The sequence below is a fragment of the Kryptolebias marmoratus genome, linkage group LG15, assembly GCF_001649575.2.
Source record: "Kryptolebias marmoratus isolate JLee-2015 linkage group LG15, ASM164957v2, whole genome shotgun sequence".
Taxonomy (NCBI): Eukaryota; Metazoa; Chordata; class Actinopteri; order Cyprinodontiformes; family Rivulidae; genus Kryptolebias; species Kryptolebias marmoratus.
Window position 1 is genome coordinate 28,129,483 of NC_051444.1, and position 20,708 is coordinate 28,150,190.

The 20,708-nt window shown below is 39.3% G+C and overlaps 1 protein-coding gene across 1 annotated transcript; it reads right to left on the reverse strand.

The window, feature by feature from the left end:
• Window positions 1-2,819: 2,819 nt before the first annotated feature.
• Window positions 2,820-4,235, reverse strand: socs4 (suppressor of cytokine signaling 4). The gene has a single exon (XM_017426739.2). The coding sequence runs from the start codon at window positions 4,218-4,220 to the stop codon at window positions 3,042-3,044; it is 1,179 nt and encodes a 392-aa protein (XP_017282228.1). The 5' UTR covers window positions 4,221-4,235; the 3' UTR covers window positions 2,820-3,041.
• Window positions 4,236-20,708: the final 16,473 nt, after the last annotated feature.

Genomic DNA, 20,708 nt, shown 5'->3' on the forward strand with positions numbered 1-20,708 from the left:
TCCATTACATTTTGTCATTACAGGAGTCAGTGCAGTGGTCCTGCTAACAGAACCTCTTTTTTGAACAGGAAAAGATAAGCTCTGTCTGTGCAGACACTCGGGTTCTGAGGGGCTGACAATAATTTGATGTCTTGTCACTCTTGATAAAACTACAGGGACCTTGGCTCTTTGCTCAGTCAGTCAGTCTTTGTTGGCTTCATCTTCGGTCCTGGTCCTCTACTTCCATCTTCCCTCGTTGTACTTTGTTTTACCTAAGCTTAAAGTGTATGTTTCGTCCAGATTTTTTTTTTTTTTAAGTCCAGCAGTAGAAAAGCTACAGTTAAGAAGAACCCTGTATAACTTTAGGAGACAAGTCTAGTTAAAGAATTGCTCATGGTGCCATGTCACCCCTCAGAAGCTGTCATCTTAACCTTCCTGGGTGACCTTCCAGACAAGCTGCAGACCTCAGCTGATCCTCAGTTGACTCGTGGGTTCACATCATCCTTTACACTCATCCTCCTCAGCATTGTTTCTGTGGAAGGCCTACCCCAATCCAGCTGGACCACAGTAATCACCTCTTCCCTCCTTTTATTCAGAAAAGCAATGGTTGGTCTGGTTATGACACTTTAAGCTGATACAAGTTGATAAAAAACCGCTCACTTCTAATCTGATCCTTCCTCAAACTAATCTGACGATCTGGCAGAATTAAGTTAACATTCTTCTGACCTAAAATCCAAATTGAAAATACTTATCAAAAAAAGTCTAAACTATCCAGATTTGTGTGTGTGTAAAACCTAAAACTGAGATCTTAAGCTCACACATTCTGACAAAAAGATTTTCATGTTTTAGATAAATTTAAAATCAGTGTCTTCCTACCAATCATCTTGCTCCAGAGTATTATCTTTGTTAAATCATCGTTAATCAGTGATCTAGCCCATCTAAATATTTAACCTTCTCTTGATAAAACACTCGATCTTCATTTGATAACTGCGTTTGAAACTCCAATCTAAATTCCTCTTGGTGTTCAGCACTGCTACAGTGTTGTGTGTCCTCAGCCATGGAGCGATACATTCATCCAGTGATGTCAATGAAATCACCCTATTGCCTGGTCCGGGCAGGTCCATCCAAGACCAAAGTGGGTTGCTGTCATCTTAAAACAACTTCAACCTAAAATAATTCAAAAGGGTTTATGTGAATTCTATTTTAGAAACTTTCACAGTGTCATCAGTTTCACATGACACCGTTATTTTGTGAGAAGTAGGATATTCTGCCAAAATGTGCTCCACATTGCATTGGAAATGCCACAGCTAGCTGCTGCTGCCACTATTTATGCTTGTAAATAGTCACAGAATTCCACCTAAATAACCATGTAATGTGATGTAAAGGTTTAGAACACAGCCTTGGCATGATTCACTATCATCTGAGACTGGAGAAATCTGCTATGGGCTCAAGCTAATTCCCATTACCTCCTCCTTCTGGTCAGGATTAAACCATTTCCTTCAAACTGAGATCATCCAAAGAGCTTTCTACGACGGGTAAGATATCGATTGTTCATAATCTTTCTACGGATTCCCATTTCAAAAGAGCTGAACTATTACTAGCCGGACGTGTGGTAAAAATCTGCATCAAATGCCGCCTTCCAACCTAACAGGAACACAGTGAATATTTCCTTCACATTTCAGTCGCCTCAGGACATTTTTCCACTTTACTTGTTGGACAAAGACTGAATGACACGCGACTCAACTTTAAAATCTGTTTTCCACCAAAACAGTCTTTTTCATCGGTGGCACTTAGAGGTGTCCTTGTGAGATGAATTGTTTTCAGAGCAGCACTTTCCCTATCATTAGCTCGTCTGTGACGCAGCTGCGGGTGAAGCAGGCACGACTTCAAACCGTCCACAAATAACAGAAATCTAAGAAACAATCATGAAGCAGAGGCCGTGTAAATGGTGTTTATTGGTTTGTGTTTTCAGTGAGGTGGATACATTATGTGCCTCGTTTTATTCAGGCCCACTGCGTGCCAGGCTTTCCCAGCTGGTTGTACAAGATTTACGAAAAACAACAAAAAAACAGTATCTGAGAAAGTCTGAGGCACAAATAATGTCAATTTTATTTCAACGTGAGTCTTCGAGGAGGAGGCAGGAAGGTGAGGCAAACATTTCCCCATTAACCCTGCTGTTGCAGTTGCGGGGCCATCTTGTGGCCACAGAACAAAATGAAGAAGTTCAGGTCTCTTCTCAGAGGAACCACATGTTTCTGCTGTTCCTGAGGAAAACAACCTAAATGACACAGTTATTGTCATTTTCTGTATTTATTGTCTTTTCCTCATACCCAGACCCAGATTTTGTGAAGGAGGGCGTAAAGGAGTAGTTGAGTTTATTTAAGTTTCTTTTAATGTCAGCTGTGAATTTTTACTAAGGTAGTATTTTTTTCAAACTAAAAAGGATTCAGCATATCGCTGGAAGCTGTAGGTTTTCAGTTTGAACTGCTCATTAGAAAACTTAAATTTATGTTTAGATCATATTTATTGTCTGCCGCTGAAAGGCAAAAGGTGGGCATTGTTGTTTTTGCCTGTGTGTGTCCATGTGTCTGTTAGTATTTCATGAACCACTGGATGGCTTTGAATGAAACTCTCAGATAGTAATCACTGGGTGTACATCTACAACTGATTAACTTTAGCAGTCAACCCAATTCAGCTGACCTTAGAAAACACAAAAGTAACTATAACTCAGTCAAATTTACAGATATTAAGCTCAAGTTTGATATGGTAGTAGCTGAGAGTCATTCACTACATATACTTCGAACGTTAACAGATCACACAAGATCTCACTGTATGGAGTAAGTCATTTCTCATCATAAGAGGATTTTAGTTTAAAACTGTAATGAAAGGCAGAATACATTTTTTCAAGGAATGCTATTCCTTTAACAAATTAGCCTATGGACAGATGAGGACAGAGGCAGTAAGTTAAAATTGTCCCAGATCAGATTATCCCTTTTGTTAGGTGATCATAACGCAATGTCGTTTCTTTAAGAACATTTTTTTTTTTACAAATCTGTGGCTGTTCATATGGCGCAGGCTCCCTCACATTTGATGTGGTACTGTCTGAGGTATTCCCTGAGCTGAGGTGGCAGTGGCAGGCTGTCTACGCCCTGGTACGTGGTGCAGCTACAGATCAGCCCCCTGCACAGGTGCTGAAGGGAGAACGGGAAGGTCCTTGGCAGCGGCCTGGAAAGGAGGGGCTCAAAGAAGAGGCAGGTGGCCGGGTCGCTGTAGTGTCTCAGCAGTCCCGTCACACTTGGGTCCCGGTACATACACGGGTCACGCACGTCGAAGCTGAAACGCTTGCCGTTCTGCTCGATGCGGGCGTGTAGGGAGCGGCTGTAGCGGCGAAAGCTGACCGAGAAGAGGAACTCGTCCTGGGCAGAGTCTCGGAGCAGAAACGTCCCCTCCGGCTGGCCTTCCAGCAGCTCCTCCGCCTCAAAGCGGTTCAACACACCCCAGTAACACGGGCTGTTGTTGATCTGGAGGAGATCGGGGACCAGGATGTAGTCAGTGGGATCACAGCTGCCCTCTGCACCCCCACGATGACATGAAGGGTCCCAGTCCTCCAGGCTGGTGCTTCCGGGCCCCGGCGAGCAGCAGATGTCCTCCCAGGAGATGGGTGTTTGTAACGGGGAGGTAGAAGAAGAGATGCTGGGCTTCAAAGGAGCGTCCATGTCTTTCAGGGCACTCGGGGGAGTAACTTGATTCTTTATAAGATGCCAGCATTTGGCCAGTTCAGACTTGGGTGAGAACGGACATTTGTCCTGCATGAGCTCCGAGACGTGGATCTTGCGCTTGGACCAAAAAAGCACAGAGAAAGGTCGCGAGGAGCCGGGCGTGTGGTGGTAGTGGTTATGGTGGTGAGAGCGCAGAGGAAAACACTGACCCACGGCATCCTGGAACTTCTGCCGCAGAGAGCGACGGGACAAGGCCTTCCGGCAGACACCGTCGAAGTCTGCAGCCGTCAGGGCCTCCCCGAGAGCGCTGCAGCTGCACTTCCTCTCTCTGCGCCGCCTCGAACAGGATGTTGAACGCACGCCCAGCTCCTCCGAAGCGTCTGCTTCCAGGCCTCCGGGACTGGACCCATTGCGAGAGCTCCGGGAGCGCTTCTTCCCTCGCCAAACGTAGCTGTCTGCGCTCCAGCTGCGCAGGCCAGATTTAGGGCGAGTGTCTGCTCCCCGCGGCTTCTTCTCTGACATGTCTGCTTCCTCTTCTTTGTCTGCAAACAATGTCAAAGTCAAGTCAAGCTTTATTTTTACCTGTTTTTTAAAAAAATATTTTCAGAACTAGAAGCCATTTATTCCATTCCACTGGAGCATAAATACAGAAATAGCTTCCCGGGATTTTGAAAAGGTATGAGTTGACAAACCTCTTATGTGCAAGGCCATTTAAAGCTTTATAAACAAGTAAGAATTTGAAACTGAAGCCATGTGACATCCATACATCAATGTGATTTATGCAGCATGTGGGGGTGGTCATAGGGTCTGTATCATCAGAAAAGCAATATAAAACTGTAAATCATCTGCATTATTGTGATAGTTTACAGTATGTTTCTGAATGACATTATGTTGAATTTGATTTGATTTATTATACAAATGAAAGCTTATGAAGACTGAATAAAACTGGACCAAGAACTGAACCTTGAGGTACACCACAAACAATACCCTCTCACCAATAGACACAAAGAACTGTCTCTCTCTAACACAGTTTATGTTCAAAGCCAATAAAGAATTGGTTTAAAAATTGATGAATTGAGCTTATAAAGTTTAGGAGCCACGATTAAACAACAAAAAACAAACAACAATCAGCAGCTTTTGTAGCCTTGATACAAAAAACATACAGAATTACAACTTTTGTACACAGTGACTTAAAAGAACCATGGCCCTTTATATCTGTGCCCATGTACAAAAAATTTCCTTTGTAGTTTTCTCTGGTTCATCCTTTTATGATGGCAGGGTGGATATGCTGGAGGCAGAAGATTGTAAAGAAACCTGAGATATCATGATTATGAGCGGTTTTGTCACAATGACCCAGAGAAAACTTCTCGGAGCCAGAACATCAATGATACCATGTTCATTTGTGAAGATAATGTCTGTTTCATAAGGTTATTTTGTGTCCTGCCTTTGCCTTAGTGATAACTACAGAAATATAAGAATTTTGATGCAACTCTGAAAGAGAGACTGTCCGAGCGCCATGATGCCATGATTAGGATTGTAAAATTATCTCCAGCTGACAATTTTTGAGTCCTTTATTTAATTATGAAGTAAAAAAATCAACAACAATACCACTGATTAGAATTTATTACTTCCAAAAGAGAAAATATATTGTTACTGTGTACGTTATAAAGAAAACTCCTTCAGTTTAAAACATTTGACAGAAAGTTACATCCAGGGTTGCTAGACATGAAACCACAGCCTGATTCCTGTCGGTACTGTATAAATACCCCTGTATGTCACCTATAAGTACCCCCATAAGTATTCTGTAGTTACTCTGTAATTACCATGTAAGTATCCCCCCATACATCCCCTATAAATACCCTATATGTACCCCTGTAAATACCCTGTAAGTATCGCTAAAGCACCCTGTATGTACCACCCCAGGTACCCCCTAAGTACCCTGTAAGCACTGTGTGATTACATTACAAGTACCTTGTATGTATCCCTGTAAGTACTCTGTATGTACTCCCTTAAATACCCTGTATGTATACCAATAAATACCCTATTTATACCCCTGTACGCACCCTGTGTGTACCACTGTAAGTACCCTGCAATTACCTTGTATGTACCCCCGTAAGTACCCTTTGTGTACCCCGTAAGTACCTTGCAATTACCCGTAAGAGCTATATGTGTACCCTTAAGTTCTCTGTAAGTACCCTTTGACTATTTTACATGTACTTTGTATGTACCCCTGTAAGTATCCTGTAAGTACTCTGTCATTAGCCTGTAAGTACCCTGTATGTACCTCTGTAAGAACCCTAGAAGTACCGTTTGTCAGTGCTTCTCATTCTCCTGGGAGACCATGTTGGGTCTCCATCACAAAAAACTTCAAATAAAAAATGGGTATGCGGATGTTGGTTTTTTTAAGCTGGTTATCCCTATACTGGAATTCTTATCTTTTGCTTTGTGAATAAGTTCTGGAATGTGATCAAGAAATTTGACTGGGCCACATGCCTTAGTAAAACAGATCTATGGTTACAACCAAAAGCTCAATATCTGGGGTGCAAAGACGTTCCTTCTCAATAACGGTGGCGATGACGGCACCAACTGTTGTTATAATCCGTTCTTTCCATTCGCCACTTAGAGCGCACTTTCTGTCTGGATTGTCTGAAAGCTGGACAGAGATTTTTAGTCAATCTCCCAATGTTATCCCTGTTTCCTTTTCTGACTCAAAGCTCATCCTCTTATTTTGCAGCGATTCCCTGTGAGGACGAAATGATTCTCACTTCTGCTCCGGATCTTCCTCCTAACCTACAGCTCGTCTGAGACGTCTCCTCATCTGGATTCTTCTTCTTGTTTTTACTCAAATCAAAAACATGCAAAGAAAGACAATATGACTTGAGCAATAGTTAAAAAAAATAAAAAAATACTGATACTGTAGTGCCGTACGATGATGGCTTTAACTGTACTTCTGGAGACAACCCAATTAAAGATGGCTGCCACAGCTAATAAAACGGAAAATGGCTATATTTCGGTCAATTTTACAGCTATTGAGCTAAATGCACGGGTGGTAGTCGCTATAAATCATCCTCAACACAGACACTGAGCGCTAACTGATCACATCAAATATTTTCCTAAAATTTTGCTGTAGCTATTAGCCAACCTTGTTTGTCTGTTTAAATCAGTCACATTTCCAGATATTGGCCTAAAATTTGATGTGGTAGTGGCTGAAAGTCATCCGCAACGTATAATATCAGCACTAACAGATTGCAAAGTCTCACAAGATCTCATGAGATCATGTTTTCTGTAAAATATATATATATATATATATATATATATATATATATATAGTATAAAACTTTGTTAAGGAAAGCGGAGGGTGATGTGCATTTCTTCAAGGAATTTTAGGCCTTTAATTTAGTTTAGCTTTTTTCTTTTGGTGACTTTACCGTGAAGCAGACGGGGCTTAAAGAAACTATAGGAAAAGGGGGATTATTTTATATAATGATGGAAAAATGCATCAATGAGGGAAACTGTGTCTTATGTGGAATAAAGTATGCCAATCTAATCCAGCATACACTCTAATTAAATCATGAACTTGTAACTTTTGTGATTCATATTTCAGAGAATAAAACGTCGTAAAATGGCAGAGGGGAAAAAAAGCTGCGATAAGAAACTTCTTTCTTCACTACAAAGAGTCTAACATCAGTAGATAATCTATCTTACTGTATGTTACATAAGTATTTATTTTTAGAAAGGACCTAAAAGGATGTTCAGTTCATAAAAGCAAAACTTAAAACTCACAAAAAAGTAATCTGCTATATGCGAGCAGGAGTAAGCTTTAAATATTTAACCCAAGGCTATCAGCCTGATTCTCTCTCTCTCTCTTTTATAGACCTACAGATAATTTCCTGTGTATCTAAAATAAGCCTGCAGGAAAAAAATAGTTAAAAAATCACTTTTCACAATACTACAGACACTTGTGTTCACTTAGATAAGGGTTTTTGTGGCTCGTTCAGAGTTGGTTTAAGAAAAGAAGTTGCCTAAATTGTTTCCAGAGCCTCATAAATCCGTATGCAGGTCTGCTTTAATCATAGTGAACAGACTGTCAGCACTTCCTGTCGTTATCAACTCTGTTAAGACTGGTTAAAGAGGTGGTCTTACCTTCTTACAGTGTCAGAAGCAGGGCTCCATGTTAGCTCCAGCTGTTCTCTGCACTTCAGCGGGTGTAAGTGATCAGCCTGAAGCCTCTCAAGCCTCTAACAGACGGCAGACTGAGCCGCTTCCTATATAATTATGATGCCGGGTCCCCTGAGGGAGCAGCAGTTTCCTCCCAGCCATGAATGAAGGTGGAGTGGGGTCGAGTGGACAGAAACAGGACGGGGGTGGGGTGCAGTCTCAGATGATCCTCCACTCTGTCTTCTAGCCCCTTTTACACATTTATTGACAATTCCATCTCCGAAAAGATGGATATAATCAAACCAGAGCAGCCAGAAAGTGCATTTTCATACACAAAGTGAATTATCTCCGCTTGAGTCGTTTTAACTTTATTAGGCCAAAGCTGCACTTAAGTGCTTTTGTTAAACAGCCTTAAAGGGATAGTCTGGTCATTTTCAAAGTATTGTTTTCCTGTTGTTTTTTTTTTTTTTTTTTGTAAATTTTGTTATTTTACATACATTTCATCTACTTCTGTGTACTCTGTACTGTTTTAGCTGTTCATAAATCAAAATGTTCAGCTCATTCAGGAGATGGTGATATGGCTTTTGTCTTTATATCTCTTTTCATCTCAAATTTTATATCATATTTTTCAAAAATATTTACATTTATTTTCAAATATCTTGCCCATAGAAACACACTGAGATCTCTTCAATTCCTTCAAAAACTTGTGCTTTAGCGTACTTTCTCCGACTAGTTTTCTTCTACTACTTTTAGTTTTTAGCTGCCATTCTCCTTCTTTTTACTTTTATCTATCCCCTTTGATACTATTCACTTTTAGCTAGCCTTTTAGTATTTTAGCTAACCATTTGTTACTGTTGCTTTTTAGCTGCCCGCTTTAATACTATTAGCTTTTATGTAGCTTTTTGCTACTTTTAGCAAGCATTGTGATATGTTAGGCTTGTGTGTTGATGCTACTTTTTTGACTTGTTTGCATTTTGCTACTTTTAGCTTCTAGCTAGCCTTTTGATTCTTTTTTTGGCTTGTGTTTTGATACTTGTAGTAATCCTTTTGATACTTTACCTTGCCCTTTGTTGCTAGCTTTTAGCCAGCATTTTACTACTTTTAGTTAACCTTGTGCTCAGTTTTTGTAAGCTGTTTTCTTAGCTAAGGAAACAACTCTTTCTTAAGCTAGTGTTTTGCTACTTTCAGCACCATGCCTTTAGCCTAGCCTGGAGGAGGACTTCGGCCCCTCTCTGCAGGACTGACTTGTTGACTCTTGTTGACTCTGAAGGTCGACTTAGACTGACCCAAACACAGGAAACAACGACACTTTGCTTATTGACCGACTGACCTGCGAGGCTCCCAGTTCAAACTTCCAGCAAATGCTGCTGAAAGGACTCATCAGTCACCATGATGTCATGCACACGTCTCTCTGAGCCCCATGAATTTTGGAAGATCTATTATGCATGAACCAAACAGACAAATAATATTACTCCCAGTGGTTTATAGTGTGTTCTTGTATCTGCTGGGCTCTAACAGATTAAGTATGGTCATCAATAAATTCCTGACATCACAGACGATGTAGTAACACACTGGACTTCCTCTTAACTGAATATTTAATGCCAATCACATTATCACTCAGCCCAGCAGGATGATGAATGCCACCTGTTCTGGCCAACAACCAAATCAATTAATTCCACTCCAAACTTTGGAGAGAGTAAAAGTAAAAAACTTTAAAGTATAAACTGAAAGGACCAGGCAATTTAAGTAGTGCAAATTTAAACAGCTGTCGCTTTTCCTCGCCATTTCTTCTTCACCTCAACTCCCTGATAAGTGAGAGAATCAGAAAGCCAAACATGGTGAAAACAAGAAAAAAAGAAAAAGTTTTTATAATGATTTCACTTCTCAAACTTTGTCAAAAAGTGGTGGTATGCAGGCTGGAAGAACACCTACAAGGGTTATGAATAAAAAAAAAAAAGAAAACTAAAATAAAAGATGCTGCAAAAGGAATACGTCCAGAAGCAACAAAAGGTACAGAATGTAAAGCCTAAAAATAAAAACGTGAACATGGAGAAAACAGTGTTTTATTTGCTTTAAAAGACGTCTAAAAGATAACAACAAAGTCCACAGATTTCTAAGTTAAAATTAATGTTAAAGCTCTAAAGATGTCTTAGACAGGTTTCAGATGTTGAACTGACTTCTACATTTAGTTAAATATGTCAAGAATAAAAACAGCTTAGGTGAAATCGGACTCAAGTTCTCTGAAATCAAAAATTGTGCGAAAATTAGGAGTAAACAGGAACGTGTCAAAATTTGTGACCAGTGAGCCTGTGGCGTCAGGTTTTTTTAAATGGCTTATTTTTGTGTGCCCAGCTTGCAAAACTATTATTTTGTGGCAGCTGTCCCCATGTTTAAATCTACTCTACAGTAATATACCATACTATAACATAACAGCAGTCTGCTGAGCAATTCAGGTCCCAGATCACAGTTCATGCTAAATGTTTGCCCACTCCTTTTATGGCTAATGGCACACAGCCTGTATAGGCTGACATTTCATGACAAGTAAAATGAATTGTCTTATTTCAAGTTTTTATCTCCCAGTGCAATTAAAATACATAAATTCATTGTATTTTCATAATTTTTGAGTTTGCTTTTAACTTTTTAACTACAATATCAGTGACAGAGCTGCTGTCTTCTTGAAGGGATGTCTTTAGAGGAACACTTTGACTACGCCCCCTTGTGTCTCTGAAATAAGGGACAGTGATAACACACTGGGAAATAGGACTCGACCAAACTAAATCTGATTAAGAGGCAAAATAACAAAACAATATATAAACTAAAAACACACGGCACAAGAAAAGAACTAAAAAGAAAAAAAAACAAAGTCAAAACCTGAACGCACACAGACCATGACAGTACCCCTCCCGCAGGGGTCAGCTACTGCGGTTCTAACATCAGTAATGCTGATCCGACAGGAAATCAAAATGCTTTAGAACAATCTTTATTCCCGTCTAACTCATGGCTGTTCAGATATTTAATCTTGGGACAAACAGTTCTTTGGAAAGGACTTTTTTACTACACTCGGAAAAGAGTTTCATAAAATGGAAATAAAGCAATTTTAAACTCCTCATAAAGCTGCCTGTTTTCTAATTTAATGCTTTATTTTAGGATTAGTGGTTCATTATCATTTACAAATTCTGGAAAATTTGTTACATTTTGGACAGAAGCAGCTGGAATGGTTGAACAAGATGGCTGTGACTCCTGGTGCCATGGGAGACGATTTTAGGTGTGTCAGATTTCCTGTTTGGTCGTGGTTAGCTTTATAAATCTTCTGCTTTGGGTTATTTCCTTTTTATTTCTTCCTTTGATCAGTCATTGACCCTTTGCTGAACGTCATTCACTGCTCTCTTCCTGCTTCTTTCCACTGTTAAAAGGACAGTCTGCCATAGCAGCCGTGACATCAGTCATAGAGCACGGATTATGGAGAAAAGGGCAGAAGTCTTTCCAGAAGTCTTTCCAGGCTAGGCTAATGGCTAGCAAAAACAAAGGCCCATTTTTAAAAAATTGTTTTTCATGCAGGTGGGAAAGAATGCTACATTAGTCAGCATAAAACTTTACGCTTGCGCACCATTTGTTTGCTGTTTTCTTAACACAACAATACCTGTGTTATCCCACCAGTGTACAGATCTGTCTACATTCATGTTGGATGCCACCATTTTGAGGGACCTAAATCATGCAAACAATGGCAGTGGAAAACGCCAAAAAAGGTGGTATTCAGCTAAACATGTAAATGGTAAACAGACTTAAAATTTCTACAAATTTCCATTGTCTCAAGAGCAGCCAGAAAAGGAGGAAACAGTGAGCAAATTCAACTCTGAATGTATGATAGTCTCACAATTGAATTTTTTCCCCCCTGTGAATTTCATTTTGAATTACTGACCATTTTCCACACTTTATCAAGTCACAAAATTTCATTTTTATGATCCCTAAAATGTCAGGTAAAGTGGCTTTTCCTTTAAGGAAAATTGAGAAGTTAAACAATATTCACAAAATTTCAATTCACTTAAATTTAATACAACATTTGGGCTTTACGCTCAGTAAAATCAGCTCTTGTTGGCACAGCTTCAGACTCTATGCTCATATTAGTTGTCTCTGTAACAGATGGCACAGAAAACACCAGTGCACCAGCCGAACTTTGCTTTGGAGTCTTTATCGTGCAGCCTCCTGTAACACGGGTCAGGAGGATGTGGTGCAGGCTTTTGTCCAGGAAGTGCCTCCTCCTACATTGGATTAAATCATGACGGCCCATTACCCTGCTGCAGCGCGGACCAGACCCAGGTCTCATATCAGTTCACAGCACAAAGGCATCGATCCCAGCTTCTATGAATTATTGATTCAGCTATGAATGAATGGAGACGCTGCTCTGCAAGTATTTTTATACGAAGACTCAAACAGCTGTGATTCACAAACCAGGAGACAAAAAAAACAACAACATGTAACAAGTTTAGAGTCACTTTTCCTACTCAGAATTGAATCCACAAGACGTGGTTTTACATCGGTGAATCTGAACACCTTTCTAAGACTTTTTTTTGTTTCCCTTTGAAATCCTTTTTTTTAAAAAACAAGCCTCCTGTAAAATCACTGTGAACAGATTTCCTCACTGTGGGACGTGACGCATGCTACAGTTTCAGAATTTGGAGCAAACATAAGTACAATAAACATTTTCAGAAAAGGGTCATATATTTGCTGTGAAAACCGTCATGTTTTGCCTTCACTGTGAAGGCAAACTCTGGTAATGAGCACAAACTCTGTCTAGAGGTGAGAAGGATTCAGAAGCGTCCATACTGCTATATATTTTACATCAGATTTTAAATGGGTGAAACCATTAAACTGCACCAAACAATCCGTACCTTAAAAGATGACTGAGTTTTAACCTTCATCATCACTCTGAGCGAGCCATACCAGGTTGTGTAATTTAATAATTTAACTACATTAGACTAGAGTCCACAGTCTGCAGACATCAGCTGTCCCAGGTTTGAGATGTTTTTACAGATTAGGTACATTTATATCTTGGTTTGTATCAACACAAACATTATTCTTGAATCCAGAGATGGTTTTTGGTTAAATACTTAACTTCATACTCTTGTTTTCCTGTTCATAGCTTCTTCTGAACATTTTTTGGCAGTTTCACCTATTCATATATCAAAATAGTCAGCTCATTCAGAAGATAGGTATTTGTACCTTTTTTTACTTTTTTAAATACTCAGCTTTATTAACTTTTTTTTGGTTTCACTGAAATGAATCAGGATTTGTAGTTGGAGCTCATTTTAGCTTCTAGGTACAGTTTTGCTAATTCTACTTTTTACCTATTTTTTCTTATTCTTAACTTTTAGCAGTTTTTTTTTTTAAATTTTACTTGTTAGCCACTATTTTTGCTGATTTTAACTGTTTTATTTATATTTCTAGTAAACCATAGTGCTTTAGCTGTGGTTTACTACTTTTAGCATTATGGTGTGGTCTTGCTAATTTTAGCTTTTAGCTATAGTTTTGCTCATTTTAGCTACAGATCTGCTTGTTTTACCTTTGACAATTCAGTTCCAGCTTCTACTTCGTCTTTCAGCAAACAACATTAACATAGCATTTTCACAGAAAAGGCAAATTTTTCTAGTTGTTCTTGTAGTTTTTTTCTTTTTTGTCACCTTTTACCTACCTGTGACTCAGACATGACGACACAGGAAGTGACAACGTCTGAAATTAAACATATTGTTTGTTAGTAATTAATGTTGTCGAAAGTAAAAGTATTTTAATTGCTTAATTTGTGTAAACAGTAGAACCCAAAGGAGGTCATTTAGAGATGAAGGCCTGGGTTATTATCACCAAAAGTGAAAGGGCGATACTGTTTTTACCCGTGTCTGTTTGTTTGTTTGCTGTGGATTTTAATGAAAATCTCCAAATGTAATCCTTGGATGTTCGTCTACAACTGATTATCTTTTTTGGGTCAACCCAATTCACAGCTAATGGACCTTAACAACACAAAAATGACTATAACTCAGTCAAATTTACAGATATTGGGCTGAAGTTTGGAGTGGTAGTAGCTGAGAGTCATCCTCAACACGTACTTTGAGTGCCAACACATTTTGCGAGGTCTTGGAATATTGCATGAGATTGTGCATAATCTCACATAATTTACATGATTTATCCAAAACGGCTCCAGCTCCAACATTCTCAACAGAAGATGAACTAAGTTTAAAACTGTGGCAAGAAAGGCAGCGGGCGATATGTATTCCTTCAAGGAACGCTAGGCCTTTAATTAACTAATTGCTTTAGTCTGTGCAGGTAGAGAGGACGAAACAGCAGGGAGGTGTAGCTGTGCACACTCAACGTCAATTCTGGTTCATTTCAGTTTATGTTTAGTTGGCTCAAGTTAGCCTCTAACATGGAATCCTTTTGCTTTATCTGTATAGTTTGGCTGCCATGTTCATGTAAATAAAATCACTTGCTTCACTGGACAACCTCTGTCACTCTGCTCATGCATGCTTCACTACATGGACACATGGTTTGGTAAAATGCTGCTAATTAGCTTCAGTAAAACAACCAGAAATGGCTAAAAGCACAAACTGCACAAGCCTTTAAAAAAAATCATTTAAATCCTTTGAAGCACGGCTCTGTGCTCTCCTGATAAAAGTTATGATCATTTATATCTTGTCTGTTTTAGATGCTCTTTGAATGACCTCATTTTGGGGAAACTGCTGAGTTAAAGGCTAGTCCGAGAAAGGTCAGGACCAATCTGGATTGCTGCCATCTTAAAACTACATAGATCTCAAAATTGTTTATCTCAGTTCTTGCAAACTCAATTTATAAAACCCTTCACCGCTGTCAGTTTCCCATCATGCAGCTATTTACGTAGAATTTTGTGGTTATTTTCCAGCAAAATAGCAGCAGCAGCAGCTAGCTGTAGCCCATCTGGTGCAGCCTCCTTATTACAACAATTCCTGTATAACACTAAAAAAACAAGACTCTTTCATTTACTAGATGGATTTTTTTTTTTCTAGGAGTCAAATAATAAAAATTATGCCACATTAGATGCATTTGTCCTTGAAGCATCCACTGTCTTTGCTCCTGTGTGTGTGTGTGTGTGTGTGTGTGTGTGTGTGTGTGTGTGCTGTCAGGCAGCAGGATCATGTGAATTACAGAGATGGTAAATTGAATCAGCACTGAGTCTGTGTGGCTCCACCGGTCTCAGTTGTTTTCATTGATCCGTATCAGAAGACAAACGGTCCTCCCACTCCGCTCACATCCTCAAAAACATTTCATCTTTGCTTTTTTGGACGTGAAGCAGTCTGCCACACCCGACTGACACGTGTCCTGCAGTATTACTGCCATTAAGTGTAGGTGTAAGTGTATTTTTTTGATTAACTTTCTTTCTTTTTAGTTTTCTTCTGTTTGCCTTTAATCATTTAACTACATTGCTCCTCTATGCATAGTTAAAGATGCTTATATATATATATAAAAATATAAAACACTTCGTTCCACCTACATAATATCACTAAAATTAGAAACATCTTGTCGTAAATGATGCAGAAAATTTGGGCAACGCATTTATCACATCTAGGCTGGACTATTGTAATTCTTTATTATCTGGGGGTCCAAAAAACTCTTTAAAAGTCTTCAGTTGATCCAAAATGTTGCTGCCAGAGTTCTGATGAGAGTTAGGAGGAGAGATCAGATTTCTCCACTTTTAACTTTAGAATTTAAAATCTTACTTCTAACATACAAAGCTCTCAACAACCGAGCTCCATCTTATATAAAAGATCTTATTGTTCCATATTTTCCTAACAGAGCACTTTGCTCTCAGGCTGCAGGTTTACTTGTGGTTCCTAGAGTTTCTAAAAGTAGAACAGGAGGCAGAGCTTTCAGTTCAGAGCTTTCAACTTCCAGTTTCTGTCTGTGAGGCCGACACCCTGTCTACTTTTAAGACGAGCCTTAAGACTTTCCTTTTTGATCAATCCTATAGTTAGGGTTGGCTTGGGTTTCCTGAACTAACCTTTAGTTATGCTTAGACTGCTGAGGACAAACTGACCACATTTCCTCAATCTGCTGCTGTCTTTTGTTGCTCTACTGTAATTATTTCTGTCATGATTTTCTTCGTCTTTCTTCCGGTAGAAACTCCACCTGGACCAGTCATTCTGGATTTGTCTGTCTCTTTCCTGTCCTCTCAAACCTCAGCCAGTCGAAGCAGATGGCCGCCTGTCCTGACTCTGGTTGACAAGAACCCAGGAAGTGTTTGTCCATGAGCGAAACCAAAACCAGACACGGAGGCAATGTTAAGGTAAGTGTATTTATTTACAGGTGCAGGGAATGTATATACAAAGAGCCAGGTTCAGGAGTGGTCTGAAAGAACAAAGGAGCAGGGTGAGTCTCAGGTACCAAATCCGATCGGTCAGGTTCGACTGAGCGAGTAAACAATGTCTCTGTTTTCTTACAGAATCCGTGGGCGTCCAGGAAGGTGGAGAAGAGATCCTAGGTGTTCCAATGGTGCAGGAGTGAGTGCCCAGTCCAGGTAAGTATTCTGAGGTCCAGGTAAGTTTCTGTGACGTAGTGTAATCCCAAGGTGGCAAAAACCTGAACATAAGAAACTTGATTATCATAACAAGACAAAACTTTTGATTAGATTCAGTGGCTGAGAATCTAACCCCAAGAGGCTTGATGCTCCAGCGAAGGTCTGGTCTCAGCTTGCAGCTTAAATACTGGCAGGACTCATTAAAGGAATCAGGAACACCTATGGAGCAAAAGGTTAGGAGAGCTGCCCCAGGGTGGAGCTAACTCCAGATCCTCACACTGGTTCTGGTTCTGCTGGAGGTTTCTTCCTATTAAAAGACAGTTTTTCCTTTCCACTGTTTCCAACATGCTGCTCGGGATGGGAGACTGCAACAAAGTGAAGATTCAACACAATCTGCTGGCTTCCTGAGATAGATAACTTTTACTAATTGGCTTTTATAATGTATTTGAATATTTTAGTACAGTGCCCTGAGATGACCTTTGTTGTGACTTGGAGCTATATAGATAAACTGAACTGAATTAAATTATATTTATATATTCACACAAAATCTACATTGCAAAACTTTTTCAAGTGCTGTGAAATCACTTGTTCCATCTCACTGCAGTGATTCTTTTATTGAGTAGTTCTTCCACAGATTAAGATGTTTACGTGTATCATATATGCAGCGCTTTGTAGCCATTAAGCTACAGACAGGCCTGGATGTTCATCTTGCATTGACACAAGAGCTGCTGTATCCACTTTCCTCAGGGGAGGTTTATTTATGCCTGCAGCCGCTCTGCTTCCCGCAAGCAAGGCACATCCAGAGAGGTTTCTTTTCTCCGTCAGATTAGGAAGAAAGTAACCTAAGCTCGGCTGGTCACTGGACTCACTGTGACTCGGTGCACAAACACACACACACGTACAGACAGGTACGTGTGTGTGTTCTGAATTATACCTAAACAAGTGCAAACAGTATGGATGTAGTTTTCTGCAGAGGCAAAAGTGTGTAACTCAAAACTATTAAGGAAAGAAGAACAAAAACATCTATACTTAGAGAATAAGTTTGAATTGATTTTCTTGGGGATGAGAGTGAAATTAAATGTCAAGTTCTCAAAATTATCATCAATTTAGAGTAAAAAGTCACCAGGATGACATTTGTTTTAACAGCTCCCTGACTGCAAATTGAAACATCATTCAAAGTAAAACTTTAGACCTGATCATGAAGTTAAAAAAAAAAGAGATGAAACAGCACTTCATTCCTTTGTAAGCTGAATTGTTAATTTACAACCCAAACAACTCCACGGCACTGCAACAGAAAAAAAAAAAAGACCAAAGGTTGACATTTGATCACATCAGCCCAAGTACTGTGACATTTCTATTTCTTGCAAAGAAAGAGATGAGTTGAATCCAGATTTTTAGCATTTTATGTTTGTCAAGTTTTCGAAGCTGTCCTCATCGGAAGCAGAACTAATTATATTTGTTTTACTTTTAAACTGAAGCAAGACAGGAAGTCAGAGACGAGGATCCAGGACGGCGCAAAACCAGAAACAAAACTTGACACCGTGATGTTCAGCACGGGAATAAGAAACTGATGACAACTAAGAGAAAAACACAAGGTTTATACAGTGACGAGAGTGATAAAAAATAATATTTGTTTTAGATATGCATTCCTTCAATGCCTTTAATTTGTTATTATTTATGGCAGGATGTATGTCTGGACAGTTTTCCCACCCATTAGCTGAAAACATGCAGACATTTTGACAGGAGATCAAAGCAGTAGCTTCAGAATCGATAGTAGGAGGATGCAGGGGATGGGACTCCAAAAAGATAATAATCACTTCTTATCACTCGACTGAACCAATAATCACAATTACACAGGAAAGTATACATCCAGTTACGCCTCACTGACATCATCACACATGCCCAAAATATACAGCCAGCAGCTTTATAGTTAATAGTTTAACAGTAAATCTAAAGCAAAACACTGTTTGTGTACAGGGCAGCATTTATCTGTCATGAACACAAATGTTGTTTGTATTACCAAAAAATGTACTTACTTTTTTGTTCTAAACTACTACTATTAATCCTAAATACCAGGCTTTATTGCAATTGGAGTCCAACCTTTATGCACTGAAAATGCCAGAGGGGGTATTACCATGGTAACACTGATACTGAAAATGACACACTTTACAATAATGATCTAAACTGTAACCAGATGTGGGGGGAAAACAAGTCACGAACAATTTCTTAAGCCTTACTTTTGAGGCTAAGGCTAAGTTGTATGTGAGGATTTGGATTTTTGTGTTTTTGGTTTTGTTGTCTTTGTTGTGGTTAGTGTTTCAGTTTGTTTTTTTCCTGTTTGTGTTCTGTATTTCACTCCTCCTCTGTCACTCTTTTGCCCTCCTTGCCACGCCCATCTCCACCTGTCGTTCATTATCCCCACTCACCTGTTTCCACTTACCTCGTCACCCTCAGTATTTAAAAACCCGGTCACTTCTCTCACAATCCGTCTGTTCATTGTTTGTTGTCTGTTGCTGCTCACTGTGCTTTGTCTTCTTGATGCCTTGCCTTGCCACGTTCTTGGTTTTTTTTTGTTATGTTTGAGTTGCTGCCACGTTAGCTTTTGTTTTGTTTATTTCTTTATTTAATGAATTAGTTTTTTCATTTTAAGAATGAGTCTGCATTCTGGGTTCGTCTCCACCCAGCCTGACATTGTTACTTCATACCAGTTAGCTAACATTCAACTCAGTGATATAATTATCAAGCGCTGTTATCACACTAGCCGAAACAGTCCAAAACTACATTTTAAGTAATGAAATACTTACTCTACCCAGAGCTCTGCTACCAGTGTCTCCAGTTAATTAATGTAGCCTTTTTTTTCTTACAATTCTGGAAATATTTAGGTCTTATATGACATGCACTTCAGCATTTAGACATGAATAATTAAGTTTTTGTCTAGTCAATACAATATTAAACTATCAGTTAGACAGACTTTAGACTTTACTAATTGCTATTATTTAGGAAAATGTGTCACTGACATTGATTAGATATTTCCTGTCAGCTGGTATATGCCTACCTCCAGTGCGCTGCCTCAAAGTCATTATAGCAGTCTAGTCTAGAGAGGTAATAATACAGTGTAATAGAGTAGCATTTCAAAAAGAAAAATGAGGAAAATCTTAATACCACATTTTTTGAAGTGCAGGTTCAGATAATTAGAACCATTAAGCCCTGTGGCTGAGTGTAGGTGTTTTGTTTCTTCAGATATTTATGGTCTGCTGCCATGCTGGTAGTAACGTAGCACCTACCAAGATGGCGGCACAAATTCATGCCTCATTATTATAGCTTGTGCTGTTTTCAGCCATTGTATTTCTGTTTCAGTGGCCATAGCGCCAACACAAACAGTTGCTTAAGATAAGCAATAGTGCACAACTATCTAATTTTTTTAGACAGGCATTGAAAGCACCTTTTGGTATTTTTGCACTGACTAGAAAGAAGAGAAATGTAATTTTTTTACAATACCTTCTAGTAAAGCTGTAAATGCTTAAATCTGTGGTAAGTCACTGCTATCATGTTTCCGACTGGCTCTTTTCATGTAACTCAGTTTTTTTTTTAAATGTGACCTTCCCGGTCAACTTGCAGTGCATTGCAGGGGTTTGAGTGTGCGACGTGGTATTGATCACAGGAAGGAAGTTACTCTTCCTTTCAGGGGGGTCAGAGGTCACAGGTCAAGGCAGGCTTCCAAACATAAAGTGCTTGTTTGAACATATTTCAATTTTAGGCTGAATCACATGAAATAAAAGTGTTTGTTTTTTTTTAAATCAGGCTCATTTGCATTTAAAAACAAAACATATTAGTAAATTTTGCAAACAGAGAGTCAGAGTTGACTCCAATAGTTAAATGCAAAGCTTTAAAACAAACATCTTTTACAATCAGTTGGTGCTCAGAGTATAAGTTTGAGATGACTCTCAGCTACTACCACACCAAACTTTAGCTGAATAGCTGTAAAATTGACTGAGTTGCAGCTATGTTTTAATTAAGATCCAACAGCTGTGAAGACGTCTTCAACTGAAATGACTCCAAAAGTCAAACGATTCCAGATGTAAATGCAGCTAACACTTTCTGAGAGTTTCATTGAGATCTATAAGAGACTCATGAGATATTTTGCTAACAGACAAACAAACGCACACACATACACAGGCAAAAAACAGCATCGTTTTTAGATTTTATTAATGCAGCTGATGCTAAACAACAGAAACGAGCTCTTGGTTTGTGTGGATTTATCCAAACCGGCAGACTGAGCAGGAGAGCCGCTGTGTTGCCCTGCAGCCTGCCAC

What these genes read in the sequence shown, in the direction of transcription:
- socs4 (XM_017426739.2), bottom strand. Translation starts at nt 4,220, where the DNA reads ATGTCAGAGAAGAAGCCGCGGGGAGCAGACACTCGCCCTAAATCTGGC.